This window comes from Rhea pennata, chromosome 10 (assembly GCF_028389875.1).
Source record: "Rhea pennata isolate bPtePen1 chromosome 10, bPtePen1.pri, whole genome shotgun sequence".
NCBI classification, from domain to species: domain Eukaryota; kingdom Metazoa; phylum Chordata; class Aves; order Rheiformes; family Rheidae; genus Rhea; species Rhea pennata.
This window is the reverse complement of record NC_084672.1, coordinates 17,784,178-17,805,413: the sequence shown is the minus strand read 5'-3', so window position 1 is coordinate 17,805,413 and position 21,236 is coordinate 17,784,178. Positions and strand designations below refer to the sequence as shown.

General features: G+C 35.5%; 1 protein-coding gene across 4 annotated transcripts in view; it reads right to left on the bottom strand.

Annotated features, from left to right (window-relative positions):
* Positions 1 to 21,236, bottom strand: part of ENTREP2 (endosomal transmembrane epsin interactor 2) — a 160,657-nt gene that overhangs the window by 19,603 nt on the left and 119,818 nt on the right. For all 4 annotated transcript variants that reach the window (XM_062583391.1, XM_062583390.1, XM_062583393.1 and 1 more), the window contains 4 exons: positions 19,170 to 19,277; positions 7,709 to 7,869; positions 6,938 to 7,073; positions 1,107 to 1,182 (listed from right to left, as the gene is read on the bottom strand). In XM_062583391.1, coding sequence (XP_062439375.1) covers positions 1,107 to 1,182; positions 6,938 to 7,073; positions 7,709 to 7,869; positions 19,170 to 19,277 — 481 coding nt within the window. The remainder of the gene's footprint in view (positions 1 to 1,106; positions 1,183 to 6,937; positions 7,074 to 7,708; positions 7,870 to 19,169; positions 19,278 to 21,236) is intronic.

Here is a 21,236-nt window from a genome sequence, read left to right as displayed (position 1 = left end):
GCTGGTTTGCTGCATCCAAGTAGTTAAAGCTCTAGTACCAGCCTTAAGACTTAGACTTTTATATGTAGATGTGAAGTCCAAATATACTTTTGAACTGCAAAAATCAGTTGTATAGACATAGCCTTTTTCTAAAAGCAGAACTTGAAAACTAGTCACCTTCAGTTGTCACACTTCATTGCAGATGCCAAAGATTGTTTTTTTAAAAAAAATAAAAGAACATTTGTTTGTTTTTTAAAAAAATGAATGTTTAGCACTAGTGAAAGGTGACAACTGATGGCGCTGGAATCTGAAGTCCTTCAGTTATTTGCAGAACAGAGACTTTGTGTGTAGGAACAGATTCTCCTCACTGATTTGCAGGGCTGTCAGCTGCTGTGGAGGACAGGTGAGAGAGGACTGCTTCAGAGCCTAGGGCTGTTCTGCCACCACCTCTCTGCCCATCAGTGCACTAACTGAAAACATCTGTTTGTTGATAATACTAGCTACGATGTGGAAAAATTATTTTACTGGAAGTTTATTAAGACAGTTATCTTACTTTGTGAAACCCCTCAACAACTCTCAAGCCACTTAGCTGAAACCACAATCTTTGAAAAACCAACACACATACTAAAGAAGCCTGTTCTCATTACTTTTTAATAAAATAATCTGGCTCTGTGCAGCTACTCATCTCACTCACAGCGTCTGCACTTGGGCAGCAAGCTTCTTGTCCCAGCTTCTCGAGCCCTGCAGGGAACTACTATATGCAGAAGACACGTGGACTGTCAGAACTTCAAGAATGCAAAAGCATCTGCCACCGCTGATAATGAGAAACAAACTGCCAGTTACGTGCATGACTTTGAAGAGAGATGAAAGTTGTGGTACCTGCCTCAAAGGGCTTTAATCAAGGTGCGTATGCCTCCATGGGAGTTATGCTGAGTAGAACTCCCCTTTGATTTCCTCTGCGTTTCCAGCCACATCAATTTGTGACTAGGATAAATTTTGTCTTGCTATGAACAATCTGAAAGCAAATCCTTCCTTCTCCCACAGGCAAAGGTACAAAGGAAGGAAAAGCAGACTCAATAATCCCACTACCTCTCTCCAAAGTAGAAAAAAAGCAATGCTATGATCACCTTGTGTGCTGAAGCCCTCTGTCATGTTCCTTTCACCCAAGCTTGATTCGGATACTTGCTGATCAATACCGGTGACCTGCACAAAAAATTGTTCAATGTAACAGCACATTAACCTGCAAACAGTTTCCCCCAAAAAGTACAGAGCTGATGATCTAAAGGATACACCTGACAACGTGAGTGGACTATGATTATTTTAAAACATGGCTCCAATAAACAGCTGATAACTATAAATGAAAAAAAAAACATATTAAGATGCATCAAAGGAGTTGAAATTGATAACATCTTTAGCAGAAAGCATTACTTCCTCTTTAGGGCCACAATTAACTAACAAAAGCACATTACAGTTGGTGACAGAGTCTGCAAATAACAATCAATCATCTCTGTGAAAACTCCAGTCAAGGACTTAATTTGTATCTGGCCTTCTCAAAGGAATTGAATGTGATACTACACTCTGAAGCTGTTAAGAAAAGAGCTTTCAGTGCACATGCTAGTGTATATATTTATATATATATACACATATATATATACACACATCTTACTGTGATCATTAATATTTTATATATACACACGCACAAACCTAACTATGATTGAGTGATCAAGGAACAGTTTTTCTGCCACAAATTTAGACTTTAAAAGTGATTCTAAGTCAAAAGGTTTGTGAATATAACTCTATACAAAAAATAATATCTGAAATATTTTAACTCAGCAATAGATAAATAGATAAGGGGTGGGGATTGGGAACCACAGAAAAAGGTTGAATCAGTCATATTTTAAAATCATTTACTTGCAAATTTTTTGAAGGAACTTTCTTTGTCAAAACAACCTATCACATCTGTGGTAAAAATCAATCAGTGGTGTCATTCTAAACTGCAGACACTGCCTGGGAGTTCGCTGCGGAACGGCTCAGCCGGCTGCTCCAACTCCACACAATGCATTCCTACCTTTAGTGTTCCGCACATGCTTGTCTCACTACATCAGTATGTTAGAAATGTACTGCCTGTACTAAATTATTGGCCTTCATCAACTAGGAGGCTCGAAACTGAACACCTACCATTGAACTGCAATAAGCTTACTTTTGAAAATGGCTATTTTAGTTTTACTTTCAAACAAGGAATTCAACAGCAACTTTTTCTGAAAATGAAACTGTAAATTTTCCAGAAGAAAACATAAGCTTGTGAGAAGAGTATGTTTGTGAGATCTTTTGTCAAAAGAAGCATCCTCAAATGCTCTTTGTGGCTGAAAAGAGTTCAATCACGAATTAAATTATTATAGAAAAAAAGTGCATTCTAAGTACATTTCTGGATAAATAATTTTATGTTTTAAAGGTAGCTGGTTTTTGTTTTGTTTTTTTTTTCTTTAAAATCTAGGGGCTCTTTTAAATCCTAGGTTGTTTCATTTATTCTTAATCATTAACAGAAGAATATCTGTTGAATATTTGTGCTGAAACGTTTATTGACCTTCTGCATTCTCCTGGTCACCTGGTAGCTGAAGTGACACTGTGCTTTGTCTAGTAGCTATAAAATGAATTACACGCTAGGCTGAGGTTTTGGTGTCAACAAAAAGCAAACTCATGTTAGTGAAAAGGAACCATCTACAGCTTTGATCTAGTAAACTTAAATTAATAAAATCATTATTATACAGCATTTAAAGCAAATAACACTTGTAAAAATAGCTGGCACAGCAATTTCTGAAATCATAGTATTTCAGCTCTTTCTCAAACAAATACAGTATTTTACTGTCAGAAGAAATACATAGATTGTATTTATATAGCTTAATCTTCTATTACACAAACACTTCCAGATTAAGACAGCTGAATCTCTGTGTCCTGGAGAATCAATTATAGTGCCAGCCTTTCTGATCTGAGAACAAGTCAATGCAGCTCATGAGACACAAACCACAGAACGACTGTGGCTGCTCTCTGCTCTGACGTCTTGTGGGAAGGGAGCTCGCACACAACACAGCAGGAACCCAACGCACACGTCAGCGTGGGCAGGTGCCATAAAATACACTATTTGGTTTTGTGGTTCAGGTGTTGAATCTGAGACTCTCTTAGCTCGCTGAGGGAAAGCAGTCATGTGCTTGGGGAAATGATGGAGTGGGACTGGTAGCAGCCCTCTTGCTCCACAGGGCGAGGGTGGCATCACTCTCTTGCATTCTTTGGAAGTTAGGGGGGCACAAAAGCTCAGCCAGGACATGGCATTTCCCTTCTCAGTTTCTGCCTCAGTTTCAGTGGCTCCCCCAGAGGCTGGAAACCCCACAGTCACAAACCTAAAGATGTGGGACTGCACGAACAGGATGGTATTCTTGGAGGTGAATGGTTCCTAGACGCACAGAAAGGCAAGGCCCCTTAGCTTAACTTTCTTAACTTCTTGCTCATACATTGCAGACTACGTTACCTTGTTTTCTCCAAGTACAACTGCTTGCAAACCATGAAAAAACAATATGAGAAATACATGGGACAAATTTACACACCCAGAAATTGCCTCTTGGTCCCAAATGGAGGACCATGAATATTCCCCTCTATGTACAGGATGTGCAGAATTCACTCTGCACACAGAAGAGCCCTTCTCAAATTAAGGTTTCTCTCTTAAGGGCCTTGTTGATAACTAGCATCTTAAACAATGGAAAGATAAGAGATTTCAGTCATGCAGAAGAAATCAGGTATATTATATGAATTCTGGTTTCTTATCCACCTCTTCTTGAGCATTTAGCAATGTTTAGCTAAACGTTAGCCATTTAAATTTATCTGATCAATATTATCAACATTTTGCTTTTCCTTCCCTTGCTCTTTCTCTACTTACAATATTTGTTAAATGTATTTTATATGCTTTTTGAATTAGTTAACTTGTTTGCTTGGGGGGAAGGGGAACCATGGCTTTAATTGCAGAAGATAACAGTAACAATCTTTAGTCAGGTTACAGTTTTGGTTCATGTAGGGAAAACCGCTGCTTTCTGCACAGGTTTCAGTGCTTCCTTGGGTAGCAAACCTTGTCGACTTGTCCATCCTCAGGCTGGCAAAGACAGTCACTAAGCTCTTAAGAGTAAAAGGAAGGAAAAATGTGCTTTTAACAAGGCTGCACGGCCTATAAGTTAGCAAAGCTTATGAAATAATCACCGGTATAATTCATCCAGAATCTTGGGCTGCTCTCATCTTTTCACCTTCTAGTCAGTATTTCCCATGAAAAAGTAGTGTGAAAAACAAATTTTCTCATGGTAAAATCACACATGATCAACAGCAATTTTTATTTAGAAGAAACCACTTGAATTAGTACTGTCATTTGTTGTGCATGAAATGCATGAAATATTAAAGCCTAATTTGATACAGTTTGATAAAATTCTAAGGACCTTAATTCATGTAAAAACAAACAAAACCTATGCCTGATGCTCTGTAAGAGGTTTTATAATTATTATTACTTAATGGTTCCCAGAAGCACTTCTGTAGCTAAAGCTCGGCCATTATCTCCATTGCAAAGTATGCCTTTGAGGGATTTATAAATCTAGTTATTTCAGTTCATACTCTGCTGTGCTGTGTATTACATGAGAGCATTTGTACCATGTAAGAATTTAATTCTGCACTTCTTGCAGATCTAAAATGGTCTCAGACTTCAGCTGTTTTTCCATTTCCAGACTCATTGGGACTTTGGCTCCAAAAGAATACGTTAGGACTTTTGTTGTCAATAAAAGTACATGACTAGGAAGTTGCTGTATAGGCTTTAGCACTGCCAGTGTACTTCACTTCTCATATTGAGCACCTGTGGTTTTTTTGTTGTTTGTTTGTTTGTTTTTAATCCTACAAGCTCTCCTAACCAGTGGATAAACTCAGTCCCAGGAGGAGACAATAGAATATCATCACTTGAGTAATTAAAAATCACCCCCATTTTCACCTGTGACAGAACAGACACTTCTGGAAGCCAGCTGTCCAGAGACAGCTACGCAAGGCACTGACACTGATCCCAGGTGCCAAAGAGTAGCAGTCACTCTGTGCACTTACTAAAGTTGAGACTTTCCTTGCAAGAGCATGACTTTGCTGCTTTAAATTATGGTTTGTTAAGTTATATTTTTGTCACATGCTGGTGCTGCTATGCTGCTGGATGTCTATGCATGTACAAAGAGTGCCCAATTATAAGAGTGCCCAAAGTGATTTTGTGCTTAAGTGTAATTAGACGCTTTTCTAACCCTCACATAGTATCATTCTTACCACAGATGTGATACTTCTCTTCCTCCCACTCCCCCAATGAGGTATAATTTAAATCTCTTTTGCCACTATTTTTTAATCACTAAAAACATCATCTCCTCAACAGCTTGCACGTTCCTCTGAGTTACTGTAAAGAAAATAGGACAGTGCTTCCGTAAAAAGCATTTTAGAAAGGAGATGGCCTGGAAACTCCAATTTTGCTTTTCAGCAAAGCAACTCACGAACAGTTTACACTGGTTCATTTTATTATAGACAAATAAATCAGAGATAATGCAGTGTCTGGCCTCTCAAGCATAGCAGGAGGTAGAGGGCATGTAGTAGGCATGGGTTTAAAGAGTTCAGAAGTTGCTTTGTCAGTCAAAGCAGTCATATAGTCAGGCACATCTTGGAGGTTTTTAGCTGTATTTCTACCTGGGAGTTTGCATCTCAGCATTACTGTTTTCTCAGGCATTTTGTAAACTGTCACAAAAATCTTCCTTTGTGTAAATTTATAAAGTTTTAATCTCTTGTTTTCAATGTGCACTTTCCCAAAGGTGAAACAATCCCTTGTAATTTTTTTCACTAATATATTCTGGACAAATGTAAAGTACTCCCATCTGCAATGTGGGTACATGTCAGCAACCTGTACACACATATTTCTATAGAATGCTATTAAGACTTGATAAGCAATATCTAGAATGTTTGATTCCTTAGCCTGGAGTTTTTACTGAAGCCTGCAAGAAATTAAAGTTTCTGAAAGTAATGATAAGTATTAAGACAGTTGTTCCATTAGCGGTAGGTGACCTAATGATCACAAACCACTTCAAACAAAACCTTGCCCAAAGTAGCACTGGTTGTACATACAAATGCATGCTGTTCCAGTTGAGCTTAAGTTCTTAAATAAAAAATAAGGCAAAAAAAAAAAGTAAATATTTGTCTGAAATATACTGAATCCTTTCTTAAGGTTTGTAATAAAGCTGCTACACACTCTGAGGAATATCTGTTATTGCCATGCAGTAGAAATTATTAAAAGAGCTTGTCATTTTATGAATCTATACTATCACCATATGATCCCAGGGCCTTTCCAGAATATGACCTGAGATTTGATTTAAATGGAATAGTGCAAATGTGTATTTTTAATATTGGTAATTTGATGTTATTTATAGAAATTTTTGTTAAGAATTTTCAAGTGCATGTTCTACCTACACATAGGAGTTTAATACAGAAATTTGTAATTATATTTGCTCAGATCACACACACAGCTCCCATGAGCTCTATACACATATACACAAACTTACAGAAGTTATTAGATTTACTTGTCACAAGACACACACTTATTTTCCTCTATTAAATCTACTTCTTACTACATACAGGAATCAAGAAGTCTAATACCATTTCAAAACATCATTATCCTTTCCAAATAAAGAAAAACTCCATGCTTCAGTAGTTCCAATCCATTCTCCCAGGTTTTTGTTAGTGACAATCCTTAGAGAGAAGGGTATGAAAAATGTTTAAAGAATATAAATATTTTCTAATGATTATTTCCTCAAAGCACAATTAATTCCAAAATTATTTTAAACCATTAAAATAATCTCAAAATGTTTTGCATCAAGAAAACTTGGAGACTATGTGAAGAATTTCCCTCAGCTTTCCTTACCTGACTAGCAGGCGTCTCTCCAATCACTGCCTCATAAGGAGGAGGCAGCTCAGCTGGATACAGTATTCCTGGGCTGTTAATGGTGACTTCATATAATGCACTGAATGAGGAATGAGGAAAGTCCAAATGGAAACCTCTGTTTAAAAACACAAACAAACTTCATTATGAAGAAATTGCATTGGCTTTATTTGTCAAACTGTTGTCTACACCACATTGGCACAGAGCTTTCTCTGAATTCAAAGCCAATACACTATCAAGAACTCTGCCAAAGAAATTTATTAGACAAGGAAAACAAATCCTTAATTTATAGGGCACCTTTAAAAACTGTATTTCATTCTGGATACCAGCCATCTGTACAAACCTGTTTTGCAGTCATTGTTGTCCTTCACTGTTCCATAATAATGCACATTAACTTCAATGATTTCTTTAGAATGTCAAATCTCACATTCAACTTCAATTGGATAATAATGTTAACAATTGCAAAAGGATTACCTATAAGCTGATCCTTGCTTTACGCTCGAATATTGTTACCCTTATGTTAGCTAAGTTCAGTCACTTCTCCGTTACAGTAGTGCCTGCACGGTGGTTTTAACACACACAAGTATTTCTATGTGTGTCCTAACAGGTTTGTGAAAAATGTATGTAATCTCCCTGGAAAAGAAGCACCTGGTGTAAGCAAGTGAAGGACACCACTTCATATTCTTTGAAAGAGCTTTAGAGTCTGTAGCCCAGAACTATAGGCTGAGGGTGACCATAAGGAAGAAGAATCACCTCTGCGCCTCTATCACAGGTGTGCAGGTATATTCTGGTGGGTAGTAAGGCGGAGGAGGTATTGGCGGTATGAACTCATCAAAATCCAGGGTTTGATGCAGAATAGTCCCATGTGGAGTCATACAGTCGTGATGGGTAGAATGTGGCCTCTGTGGCAGAAACTGAAAAGGAATAGCTCAAGTTCCTTAAGATGGTAGGAGTAACATCATCATCAATAAAAGGAATTATAATAAAAGGCTAGTTTTAGCAATCCTGACCAATGCCCAGTTTTTTGAATATCCCTACTGAAATGAAAGAGATCTTTTTGAAAGCCTAAGAACACTTGAGATCAGTGAGGAGTCCCAAACTGGTAAAATACCAAATGAAGTTTTACTAAAGATACGGAAGAGTCTGTGCATCAAAGTCAGTTACTCTTAGGATGGAAAACATAAGACATTTCAAATTAGTGTCTCACAAAACACATTAACCTTAAAATACAATTTTATTACAGTATTTCCTCATCAGCTGTATTTTCAGAAACACTAAATACAACTATTGTAATAACTATTTGCATGGTTTTGTTTCCAATTTGAAATGCCTTGTACTAAAGAAAAAAAAGCCCACACACTGAAAAAGCAAATCAGAAGCAAGCTACCATATGTTCATTAAATTTTGAATATGTCAACTGTTAATATCCCATCTATTTTCAGTTGACAAAATAAATATTTTTAATAAATATTTATGATTTTTTGATACCAACACTGCATGTTTAAATGTGGTATAAATTTTTTAGTACTGGTGTGAATATAAGAAAAGTATTTTTTCCATATAAACATCTCAAAACCAAAAGGAAATAACTATTCTGAAGATGAAAAAATAATAATTACTCAGAAGTCCTGTCAGATGTGACAGGCACTTAATCAGCTTTGAGCATGGCAGTGGTATCAATAAGCTCTTCTGATTCAACTGATAGCAGAAACACTGTAACTTAATAAACCTGCTAGTAAAAGCTTAAACTACTTCATAATCACATTGGGTCCATTCTGCAGATCCCCAGCAATGCAGCTGCCTTGACCTGGCTTGATAAGCTCCCCACACAGAGAGGTGCAATCAGTAGAGGCAGAGGCATTCTGTTCTCTTCAGAAAAGCTTCTGCTGCCATATCATTTTTGCTGTACTAGTAGACAACTTGTTTTTTAGCTCCTGACTTTTAAAAAAGTGAGTTAAGAAAATCTGCTGAAGGCATGTTTCTCTTCTATACTGGAACAAGTGAATACATCTGTTCGCACTGTTGTCTCATTATGTTATTATGACTTCTGAAATTCATGATAAAGAATGAAGAAACAGTAAATAAAACTGAAAGTGTTTATGCTAAGAAGATCCAGCAAATAGAAAGTAAACAAATTTCATTTTTAATGTCAGAGTTCTACATTTTTCACTTTTGCAGAAAAATTTATCCTTCAAATTTATGCTGGATTTAAATTACAGCAGAAATAATGTTGACCTTTGGTATTTAGAAGGCTGAGTTACATCTTTATTCTATTAAACACATTCTATCTATGTTATTTCAAAGGTTAAAGCTGTAATAATGCAACACAACAGAGTCAGGAAGACTGGTTTCAATGGCTTGTGAAAATGAACTATTAGTTGTTTACTAATCGACTCTCTAGAGATATTTTCACGAGTAACTACTTAAAAAAAAGAGCTTTCTCTGCAGTATATTACTGTATCGTTATATACTACAGCCTATCGACTTCTTTCAGTCATTGTAGTCTACTGATGGCACAGGAACAGAAGACATGCTCTTGATTTACTCTTAACTACATAAAAAGTCTGATGCTGGAAAGTGCTGCCTTTCATATGAGATGTGATTCAATGGTCCTGAATACTAGCAAATATTTCGACAGGTTTCTCTTAAGAAATAGAGCTACATTTCTGAGGTTACACTGTCTGAATTCATCTGAGCATTCAATAGCTGTTCCCCAAACTGTAACAATACGTGAACGTTAACAGTTAAATACCAAACTTCCGTCCTAAATGATAAAATCATCAGTTTTTTTATCATCCCATTCTGAAGACTCTTTTAGGGAAAAAAGGAAGCAACTAAAGGTAAAGATGAAATATCTATATTGTATCAGTAACAAAAAAATCTCATTCAGAATTTAAATTCAGTTAGTTAAACATAAGCCTGTCGAATTAGTTCAACCTGAAAACTGGAGAAAAATCTAACACATTATGAAAACAAATATTTATTTATATACTCAGCTCCATGTATTTGTACCCTATTTGCTTCCATTAAACTCAGGAATATACTCATTTTCCCGATAAAGTTGATGATTTGGCTCATTTTTGCAGTCTGGTCACTGAGCAATTTTCTTTTGCAACCAGCTTTACTGCCCCCTAGCCTATTTCCATATTCTGCTACGAATCTAGGTCTGGTTTCTGACAGAGAAGAGGCAGCTCCATCTCTCAAGTTCCTTGAAGCTCATTTCACTCAGAAATACATAAGATGCAATAGCTTAACATTCCTCCTAACACAGCTACTAACACAGAGAGCACCTTTATGGTGAAATACCAGCACACGTTTTGTGGGATGTGATAGAAGGGAAAGGGTTTTTCGGGGTAGAATAGACTGTGATGCAAGAAGAATAACATCCTAACATTTAGATCCAGCGCAGTCTAACAGTGGAATCATTTACATCCCTTTCAAGAACCTTTACTCTGAGCACAAGGCATGGCAATGAATGCTATGTGACCAATGCTGAACATGGGTGGCAAAATGGAGATGAAAGATGCATGTATTTGGGGGTTGTTTTTTTTATAAATAAGTTTACCTGTGTGATATCATCCTGCTGGAAAGCACAGAAATTAAATTAAAAGATACTGTAAGAGGTAAACTAGCAAGAAATGAAGCAATATCAAATATAGGGGATTATCACAAAGAACAGGCAACCTTGAAAAAAACATTGGGACAGGTATTAAAGGAGAATTAAATTATATCTTATTCTATACTTCCTATATTATGTTTTCTACTAGCCCACAAAGTTTATTTGTCCAACACTAAAGTGTATTTAAAAAACTGGAAGAGTTATCTTTGAAAGGCGCAGGCTGGCCAGGGCCGCACAAAGACTTACTGCAGTCTCTGGAGGAGACCATCAGAAAAAAAACACAACAGGGAAATGCAAACAGCCAACAGAATTGGCCCATGCAGAGGAACTGTGACAAATGCTTTCGCAGGGAAACAAACACACACAAGACCCTTTGTGTATAACAAGACGGTTGTCACCAGATAATTAGGCTCAGAAGAGTGGATGGTGAGGAGAATAGACAGCAACAAGAACTGCTAAACTAAGAGTGGGGATGGTCTGTTTGGTCACAAGTATAGATGACGACAAGCTGCATTCAATGTCATTTCAAAATCTATAGCTCACACTCTGAAACAACCCACAAAGAAGCTCTTCTAGTGATATTTTTGGTACTGAACCACTGCTGACTGCAGAAGCAACAGAGAGAAAATTGTTGCAGACAAGGACAAACAGAAAATTACACCATTTCAGCGAACTCTTGTTAAAAACTTTATGTAACCTTAAAGTTATCAGTAGCTATTTTGAACATATTTACTAGGTAGAAGTAGGTATCCCATGGCTCTGGAAATCCCAAACGCTCAATATTTATGCTGACCACCTGGATCTGCTGGATGCTGGGAGTTTTCAGAAAACTAAAAACAAAATATAGATTTAGGAGCCTAAAATCAAGCTGCTGTTTTAGAAAACAGCCAACCTCAGAATTGAAATTTGGCATTCAAATTATTATCCCTGTGCATTTTTTTCTTTTTTTCCTTTTCAGTCATTGGACTAAAAATGGCCTCAGCTTAGTATATGGAACATGTCTGATACACGATAGGCTAACTGGATGCACAATGTGCTGTACACATTGCACGCATAATCAGTATGTTTAGCTGGACAAGCCTAATTTTGACAGGTACGCTCTCTGAACAGTCTTCATCTTTAGTTCATACTGAAGACCGCTTTGCTTGTAACTTGGCTTGCTTTTATGAAGAAAGACTAAAATATCTTATCTTGTTGCTGCAGGCAAGACAAGAAAGCTGTACAGTGGTGCACTTCTGTACCTATTGCTTGGACTTGAATTCAATACAGAAGTTTGTGGTGATAAGCCATGGCATTAGTATGGCATCAGGAGCAAGGTGTCAGCAAGTAGAGAACTAGAAACTGTGATATTAGAAGCACGACATTTCCAGTAGAGTAGAAGAGGTAAACATTTTCTGAAAAAGCAGTTACGCTTAGGGTCTGTTTGACTGAGAACTCCACGCAAGCAGTCATGCAGGATGGGACTCCAGTGACCTTCTCAGTAAACCTAGTACCTGCAGCAAGAAATATTTTTAGCTTTTCAACATGAAATAAGCACCAATAAACAGATAGGAATAAGGCTCCAAAACTCATTTTCCTTTTTTTATTGTCAGACTAAATTTCCAGTTCTTCACTCAGAGTTCTTCCAAAAAGAAGTTGGTCTTCAGTTGGTCACTGAAGTGAAAGGAATGACTGAGACTTATTATTTACATTTTGACTATCTGAGTATGTGCAAGTAGACACTATTGAAGGAGTATCAATTAACAAACTGAAGAAACAGCAGATAAAGACTGTAAGTATATTTCCCTAAAGAAACAGTTACCTGCTGTGAGGCAGTGTGGTAAGTCCTCCTAGCTGGGATCTGTGAGGCTAAGAACACTTGATCAGCATTTCTGGGTAAAGGACATTCCTACCAAATACAGACACCTTGTAGTCTACGTACTCTATAGCTGAGCAGTATGTAAATGAAATCATGCCAGGATTCACTGCTTAACAGCTATGACATACCTAAAGCAGCAATTGCCATATGTGAGTACAGGGCTAGTGCTCTAAGGGAATCTTCTTATCTCAAGTATTTTCTCATATCTGCATGTAATTACATTTGACTTCCATACTGCATTAATAAATTTACTCTGTAGCTTTGAAATAATCCTTTCGGAGACTCCAGGTTTCATTATCTTTATTGTTATTATCTCTATATGTCATTTTTAAATATCTGTCAATTCTTGGGGATGGGATATAAAATATTTTAATTGCATATAATTAAATATTGGCATCTTACCTAATGTAAAAGCTGTTTGTAATACACTTGGATCTATAGTACTTACTCTTTTCATTAACTGTCCTCCTCTTAGACAGGTTATTTTCTTTTTTTCTCTCTCTTTTTTATTTTTTATTTTTTTAAAGAAAAGGAGTGGAATCAGTATCTCCTGGAGGAAAATATAGATGCTATCTAATTGTCTGCAAGAACAGAAGGAATAGGGCTGAGTCTTATAATTTTCCTTGAGCTTTAATAGAAATTGCAATATAGGAGATATTTGGACACAGCAAATACTGATTCAAAATTTTCTCTCCATCTTTTCTAGTTGCTGATGCTCTATCACAAGCCAATAGCTTTCTAGACTCATAGGAAATGTTCTGTGACTCTACATCTTTCTTAAAATAGTTGGTATTTTAAATATTCTTAAATATTATATATTCTTATTCTACCACTAAAATGCAAAATGGAGAACAGTACATTTTCTAAAAATGTCGTAAGTTTACCTATGCCAAAGGTTTCTAACTGTACTTTTTTATTTGAGGTGGGAGAAAAATGCATGGTGCTTCTAATGGGCTGCCATCCGGGCTACACACTACCTCTAGTGAGATCTGTGCCCAAAACAGTAATATTTATGGTTTGATATAATTATGTTAAATATTAAAAATTATTTAATGACTTATGGTCAATTCTCATTTAATCTGAAGCGTCTCCCAGAATTTTGGGGGAAAAAAATAAATTTATTTCAATATGACCAAAAAAATGTTATTTCAACATCATACACGGGAATAGGGGGATAGAAAAACAACCAAACTATTGCCTGCATACTCAGGCGCTTTATCTGAGGTGTCTGACTGACATGATAGCAATACTAGATAAATGGAGAAACATCTTAAATGGAATTCTTCTTTAGAGTAACAAAACTATTCTTTTTATATAGCAAAATATAAGTTCAGTACGTTCTGAATTAATCTCATTTTGGATATAGAACAGATAAAAGAATGTTTTAATTTTTTCCTGATTTTTTACTTTGATATGCATTTTTTTCTTCATGTGTAAGAGACTTTAATAAATACATTATGAAAGGAAACAATAAAGTAATTTATAGTCTACATCATTACACTTAATAAATATTTCTAAAAAATAGCACAAACAACATGTATTTAGGAATTGCTCTGCCTACAGCTGTATATGAGGATCCAGAAAAAATAGTTAGTAGTGCCTAAGTGCCCTGTGTGAAAGATGGTAAGCAAAGCTTATTTAAGGAAAGACATGTAGAAAGCAATATGTATGTTAGTTAAATATGTCAGATGTGACACTGGCATTGCCACCAGCATTGTGTAGTTTCAAACAATCAAGACAAGTGCAGCATAGGCAGCAAAAATCTGACTTTTATCTCACCACAGCCATCACTGAATCTGTGTGGTCTCTCTCCTGTTTTGGAACAACAGTATATCAAAACAGCAAGAGATTGTCTCATTTTTAGCCATCAATGAAGAAAAAAGACTTACCAAGGAGAAAAAACACAATTAAAAAAAATTTCCAAGTGACTAGTCTTCTTAAAAAGATAAAAGTCACAAAGAAGCACTGAGCTTCATGTAAAAGAATATGCACTTACATGGTGCTCACAAAGACAGCCTATCTGTATGTGTTCTGAAATCTATATAGATTGAATATTCGCGGCACACCAAGTTTTCTGTACAAACATATCACAGTTTGGGCTGCCAAAAATTTCACCTATTAGTGCATAAAACATACCAATACAAAAAGAAAACCCATTCTGCAGAAAAATACAAAGGATCTCAGCAGACAGCTTTGTATGCTGTATGGTACTTTAAGCTACTCTTTCCAGTTGAATTTCTCTTCCAATTTTTCTTAAGTGAAAAAAATTCTGCTATCACTGACACATGTACAGATCTTGAGAAACCTGATGAGGAAATGAATTTGCATTTATTAAACAGTAATCAATAGCAGAAGTGTATTTCTTTAAAAACCAAAAATTTTAAAAAGTGTAAGGTTAATTTAAAATGACCCATTATTATAACCCTTATGTTAAACTGGAACAGAATAATCCAATTAAGAATACATAGATTAGATGAACATTCAGATGATAAGTCTATCCTAGTGTTCTTTCAGTTGACACATATCTAATGACACAGAACATAAAATTCACTGTTTTCTTTCAAAAGTAACTTCAGTTCATTCCCAAAACAGACTTCTTACCAATATGAATAGAAAAATTACCTACTGTTGCCTAAGAAAAATTAAAAGGGAAAGTGTTAGAACAGAGTATAAATTTTAGTAAATCAAACGATTTAGAGAGTTAATTTTTAAAAAGTTTCTAAGTGTTATTGAAAGGAAAAATAAAAGCCTGGGCAGCAACTTGAGAGCTTAGCGTAATGCTTGTAATTTCTTTTTTTATCTTTTTTTAATGTATTAGGATATATTGACATATAAAAGATAAACCTAACAGACCAAGTATTATAAGATGATTACAGAATCAGAATAAAATCACAGAGGTAAAAGAATTGTTTGAAACTTGCACCTTTAGCTTTGAGGCTAGCTCATCTCCTGTCAGAATGTTCTCGAATCTTCCAATTGCTTTTATTTTATTCTGAATCTCCGAAAATTATTTGAAAACTTTATATTAACATTTAAAAAATTATTCTATAAAGTCTTCTTTCTTTTATTTTTTTCAACATCATGAGCTACTGCACAAGCTGTCTGTTCATATATATTGATACATTCTGATATAGATATATATATATATATACAGATCTCTCTCTCTCTCTCTCTCTCTATATATATATATATATACACACACACACACACACGTATGTAAAAGCAATTTCTCTGTTTAAAAAGCAGCTTCTTCTACACACCCAAATTAGCGGGACTTTTGCCTCTGATCAACAAGTGTAAGTTCATAGATCATGTAGCATGACTTCACTGCATAACTTAAATTCAACAGTATGCAAAAGATTAATTAAATATTGTTGCATTAATTTCAGTACTGCATGCTGCCTGTTAAGTTAGTTAATGACACACTGAATTATCATTATGGCTGATGAAAACAGTATTTAAATGTTACAGCTTGCATGTGTCATCATTACCTTATTTCCTTTACAAAATAACAGACTGTTTTAGATATCATGTAACATGATGAACTGTTAATAACAGTGATGGTGATAAAATCAGAATAGACTGACAGAAATCTGAGCCATTCCTTCTACCACAAGTACTGTATAAACATCTTTGGAGGGGAAGGATGAATGGAATAGATGTACTTCATGGTTTAGCTTGGCCGCACTGAGCACAGTCACTATTTATTTGTTTAAATCACGTTGCTAACTTTTGAAGAGAACAGTGTGAATTAATGCAGTAGCATTCATTAGACAAGATGCAAACTGAAATCTGCCCCAAGCAACAACTGAAGAAAGAGGGAAGTGACAGCTTGGTTATTAAGGGATGTTTCCTCACATTACAGAATCTTTATATAATCTGCTTCGATTCACATTTATCTGCTGGAGAAGTGTTTACATGTAAAGAACAGTTCTGGGAAGCTCTGTAATGGGATGCCAGAGTGCCATCTTAAACTGTGCAAAATGGTAAAATATTTTTTTAAAAAGAAAAAAAAGCAATTTCAATCTATAATTATGGTCTCATTTACTCTTGAAGTTTTAATACAATTGGGAAAATACGAAAAATACGGTAGATTTTTTTTTCCTGCAGTAACTGTATATAATTAATGAGAGAAAGGGTGAAATGAGGGGGAAAAAAAATTTACAGCACTTTCCAAATTAGTGAAATCAAAGGAGGAGCAACCTGGGAAAATATTTTTTCATGCCCAGTCTGAAAAACTCAAAGCCCAGAGTGGTTAATTTAGTTTTGTGCCACATGTTACATCTGAAATATTCCAGAAACGAAAAAATGTAAAAAACAAAAGACTTCACATTTTCTTATCTTTCTTATCCCTTCCTGTTTTCAGCTTCTTTACTGCAGGATAATATCTTACCATCAGAATTCAGATTCCAATAGTTCAAGTCAAAGTTTAGAACCTAAATCATTCCCAGTATCTAACTAGCATATAATAATACTTGTGAAAAAATTCAGCAAAGTTTTATTCAAGCAGGTAAATTCCATAAAATACACTAAAAAGATAAGGGTAGATTTTTAAAATAAATATTTTCTTTTTTTTTAATGGTTACTAGTAAGCATTTAAAGGTTTATTTTGGTTTCTGGTGTAGAGCAAATTTCAACATGGTTTCTGAAAACAATCTCAAGATTTCTATTCTTGCCAGTACAAAAGTAGAGACTGAAGAAAACTGAACTATAACACAATCTCCTCAATTCTAGCATGTTATTTTCTTTCAAAACCATCATATGTCTAAAAACTGAAAACTACTCATGTGCAGAAAAACAAATCTTTATTTTTGTGGTGACTTGGCAGAGGTGAATTCCCTTTTTCTAATCCAGAAGACAGGCAGCTTTGAAAATTGAGTCAATAAACTGTTAAATAATCACTGATACAGCATCATCAGCAAACTGCCCAGGTCCCACTGAATTAAGTATTTTATATTAGTCAGTTTCTGCATGCCTAATTTAATGAAAGAAAAATTTTCCCCAAAGATTTCAGCATACCGTCCTTCGCGCTACTCAAAATGAGAATGGGTAACAAAAATTGTGCTTTAAAACAAGAGAATCTGGAAAGAAGGTGTTCTTATTTTGGTTAAACTAAGGACCCATAAAGATTATTGGTGCTATCATAAAATATTAACTGAAGTACATTTCTTAGTAGGAGGCTATCGCTAAAGAATAGTCGTATTCACACATATTAATGAATTATGGCAATATTGAATGCAAAAATGAGAATTTAATAATTTTTAAAAGCGCATTCACACAAAATACCAGATGATACAAGATGATACTGTTAGATTATAGGAGCTGAATAGTGTATAATTATTATCAGCTACAATGCATTATGGTGTATAATAATTACACCTTTTGCCAAGGCATTTGACCTCCTATAACCACGCCATGTGTTTCTTTGATCCCTCAAGGCTTAAACTTTATCTTCAAAAGAATCAAAGGGGTTTGGGATATGTGTTTGCATAGTTTAGAAAGTTCAGAAGGAAAAAATAGGAATTAAATAAAGTAGTCCTTTTAAGGACTAGAATTGGAAACACGACCATTTATGCTCACATTTCTTAATTCCTGTAGAGCTGCCATATGAAAGCAAAAAGGAACTGAAGATCATGGGACAATACTGAGAATAGTGGAAGAAAAATAAATCTTCAGGTCAGAGTTCAGCTGGTCTAAGTCAGTGCAGCCTCAAGAAAGAACTTGAGGAACGGAGTGAAAAAAAAAGAAGTAGTGGCAGAGAAAAATTACGTGACCTGAAGTTATTTTATTTCCTATTCAGCTTACTGCTTCTTATGCATGCCTATCAGAAGCATTTTAATACTCGTCTTGATTCATTGTCACCTATATGTTTTTTTTTTCTTAAATACACTGTTAAATACCATAAAATTCATCACAAGTTAAACTTCCCTGAATACATATGAATACACTTAGATCTCTGACACCATTGTCAGACTAAGCAGGCAGATCTTTTCTGCAGTGACGATCAGTTCCTCTTCCTGTCATCACTACAACATGAAAAGATTACTTCATGATCAAGTTCTTCAATTACTGGGCATCTTGTAATTAATATCGGAGGGAGGAGGCTATCAAAAGGAAGAATACCTACAATATGGTAACAAATAGATTTTAAACACACAGAATAGAGAATAACTAACACTAACAGAGGATAGATTTGCCAGTGATAATGCTGGGTGAGAAACAGTTTACCTGTCCTGCAAAACACAGAGGATTTTAAATTACCATTTTTTATGCTTCTTATACTTATGAAAACATGGTTATTAACACAGTGTTGTGAAAAGCTTCAGTTTTAAAGCTGTACTTCCTCATACTACCAAACAATGAAAAATTTCACCTACTGCAATTACATTAGATAGTGTAGTAACTACAGATGATAAACATTCAATGACAGAAAAGTTAATGTGCATATACGAATTGAAGCTTGGTAATAACTTTGGTAATAAAACTAACTTTATCCTGGTTAAAAAATCCTGATTACAGCTCTCTATGTTAACCCTTTAAACAAAGGGATTCATACCACATACATATATTTATACAAACAGATAAAACACATCCTTGTACACAAACATTTTCACAAACGCACAGACACACAAGTAAGCATAAGTGTAAAAGCAACAAGTAGATACAAATGCATATACATAAATTAGGGAAATGTGTTATATTGGACAATGCCAGGTGTTGTCACTAAACATACTCACCATTTGCAGAAGATCAGAAGAAACCATCTGCATGCAGCACATTGCTGTTGCCAAAGCACAGACAATGGTGGAGATGATATTGAGAGCGCACACACTAAACAACAGGTCCTGTGGAAAGACAGGCAGCAGAACGTCACCTCTTATCTCAGGGACATAGACGACAGCAAATATTTTGAGTAGATTTGATAATAAACATTGTCAGTCATTCTTAATTTAATACGATCTTAATTAGCTGTGTGGAATTCATTCAACGTGTAATACTTAAACCAATCAGCAAAGGAACAATTACAGAAACAAACATCTTCCCTTCCCCATCTTATGAGCAATTCATTTGGTATTAGACATTTCCTCCGATACGTTAGTATTTCAAGTCCTCCACTTCCCTGGTAAAGCACAAAGTGCTGCTTTCACAATACAGACTCCAAGCCATAGCTATCACTAGAAAGATAATATGAAAAAGACTTCTCATTAAAAAGATATTATGTATGTTTAAAAAATTCAGTGGAAAATCTAGTGTGAAATTGAGAACTGCATCTGAAATAGACTGAAAAGGAACACGTGTTTTTAGATATGGCAGAAAAGTAGGGACTGCATCTGTGTGTTTTAACGTTACTGACAAAGCAAGTGCATACTGCCAGGGTTTTGTTTTTGTTTTAATGCATTTAAAACAGCAACAATAAGTAGCTCTTTTTACAAAGTACAATAAAGCAGAAGGAATCTTTGAATTAAAATTGAAGTATTTTTATAGTAAAGGTATAATTTAAAAAATTTTCCAGTTCTTGCAATCACCAGGTTTTTTATTTACTTTCTCTACAGCTAGAGAAAGGTAAAAGTGATCTAGCATACTGGCTACTACTTTCAAAGCTACCACAGTCCTTCCACAGTAATTACATAGCTGTTGTACTTGCAACAATTACATTGCTCAGGTTTAGTCATACTTCTTGAATGCTGAATGACCAGTAAATGTGTTTGGGTAATAGTAGTTCACAGAGAATAGATTAAAAAAATCAGAATTGTTAATATAATGTGAGCAATGTGCTACACAAAGAGCGTTCTGTAGGATCTAAGTTTGAGAGAGTACGGCATTTCAGTTGCTTCCAGTTTATAAAATAACTTCCAAGCTACAAAATCAACGCATTACTCACTTTTTTTTCCCCCATCAATACTGAGGAAAGAGCAGAAAAAAAGGAGCAGATTTACTGCTTTCATTTTTATTAAATATGCAAGTGAACTTTGTTTGAAGATGGAAACGTCTGCCATGGGAAGCAGACAGTTAATACATCAATTTCTAGCCATTTAATAGGCTACACTGAGCTAGATTTGGTCTTGCTGCTCTGCTCAGTAGTTTTCTGAATTCCTGACCAGCAACTCAGTCAGGGAACTAACAGCATCCACAGCAGAAAGACTGGAAAAGTCAATCTCTTCCTGACATATAGAAGGTGCTACAGAGGGCTCATTCAAATACAAGACCATATAGACACATATAAAGCATTCAACTGGAGGTAAACAGGCAAGCAAATCTGCAGAGATGCAATTAGTGAACAGAGTTACAAAAAGAGGCCATGATTCTGGGTGTTCTGCTTTTCATATGTAAACCTTGGTGAAGAACACAGAGATGGACACAAAGTCTAGGGGATAAGTAAGACAATTTCTCAGTAGTAAGCTACCTGATGCCAACAGAACAAATAATATTTTCTTTGTAGGAAGAACAAAGCTTTTTGGCCAAGAATTTTGCACCTCCTTCACTTCAAAGCTTTTTGGAATTAAACTTAATGTGAAGAAGAGCTTACACAGAGAAAAGACAGCAACAAGACAGGTATTCTTGTCATGTCTACAAATTTACTGGTGGCTTCATTTTTAAAGTACTTACTTCACTTATTGATTCTGCATAGACCAGACCAAAAAGAAATTGTTAATCACATAACTGATTCCAGATTCTTGCAAGCATAAACAGTAGTAGGGTGTGACCAGGTGCATGCAACAATTTCATGACATGCCAGCAGTGTAACTGCCATCACGTAGATATTATTGCTGGCTGTTCATAAATGTTTAATGGCTTCAACTCTT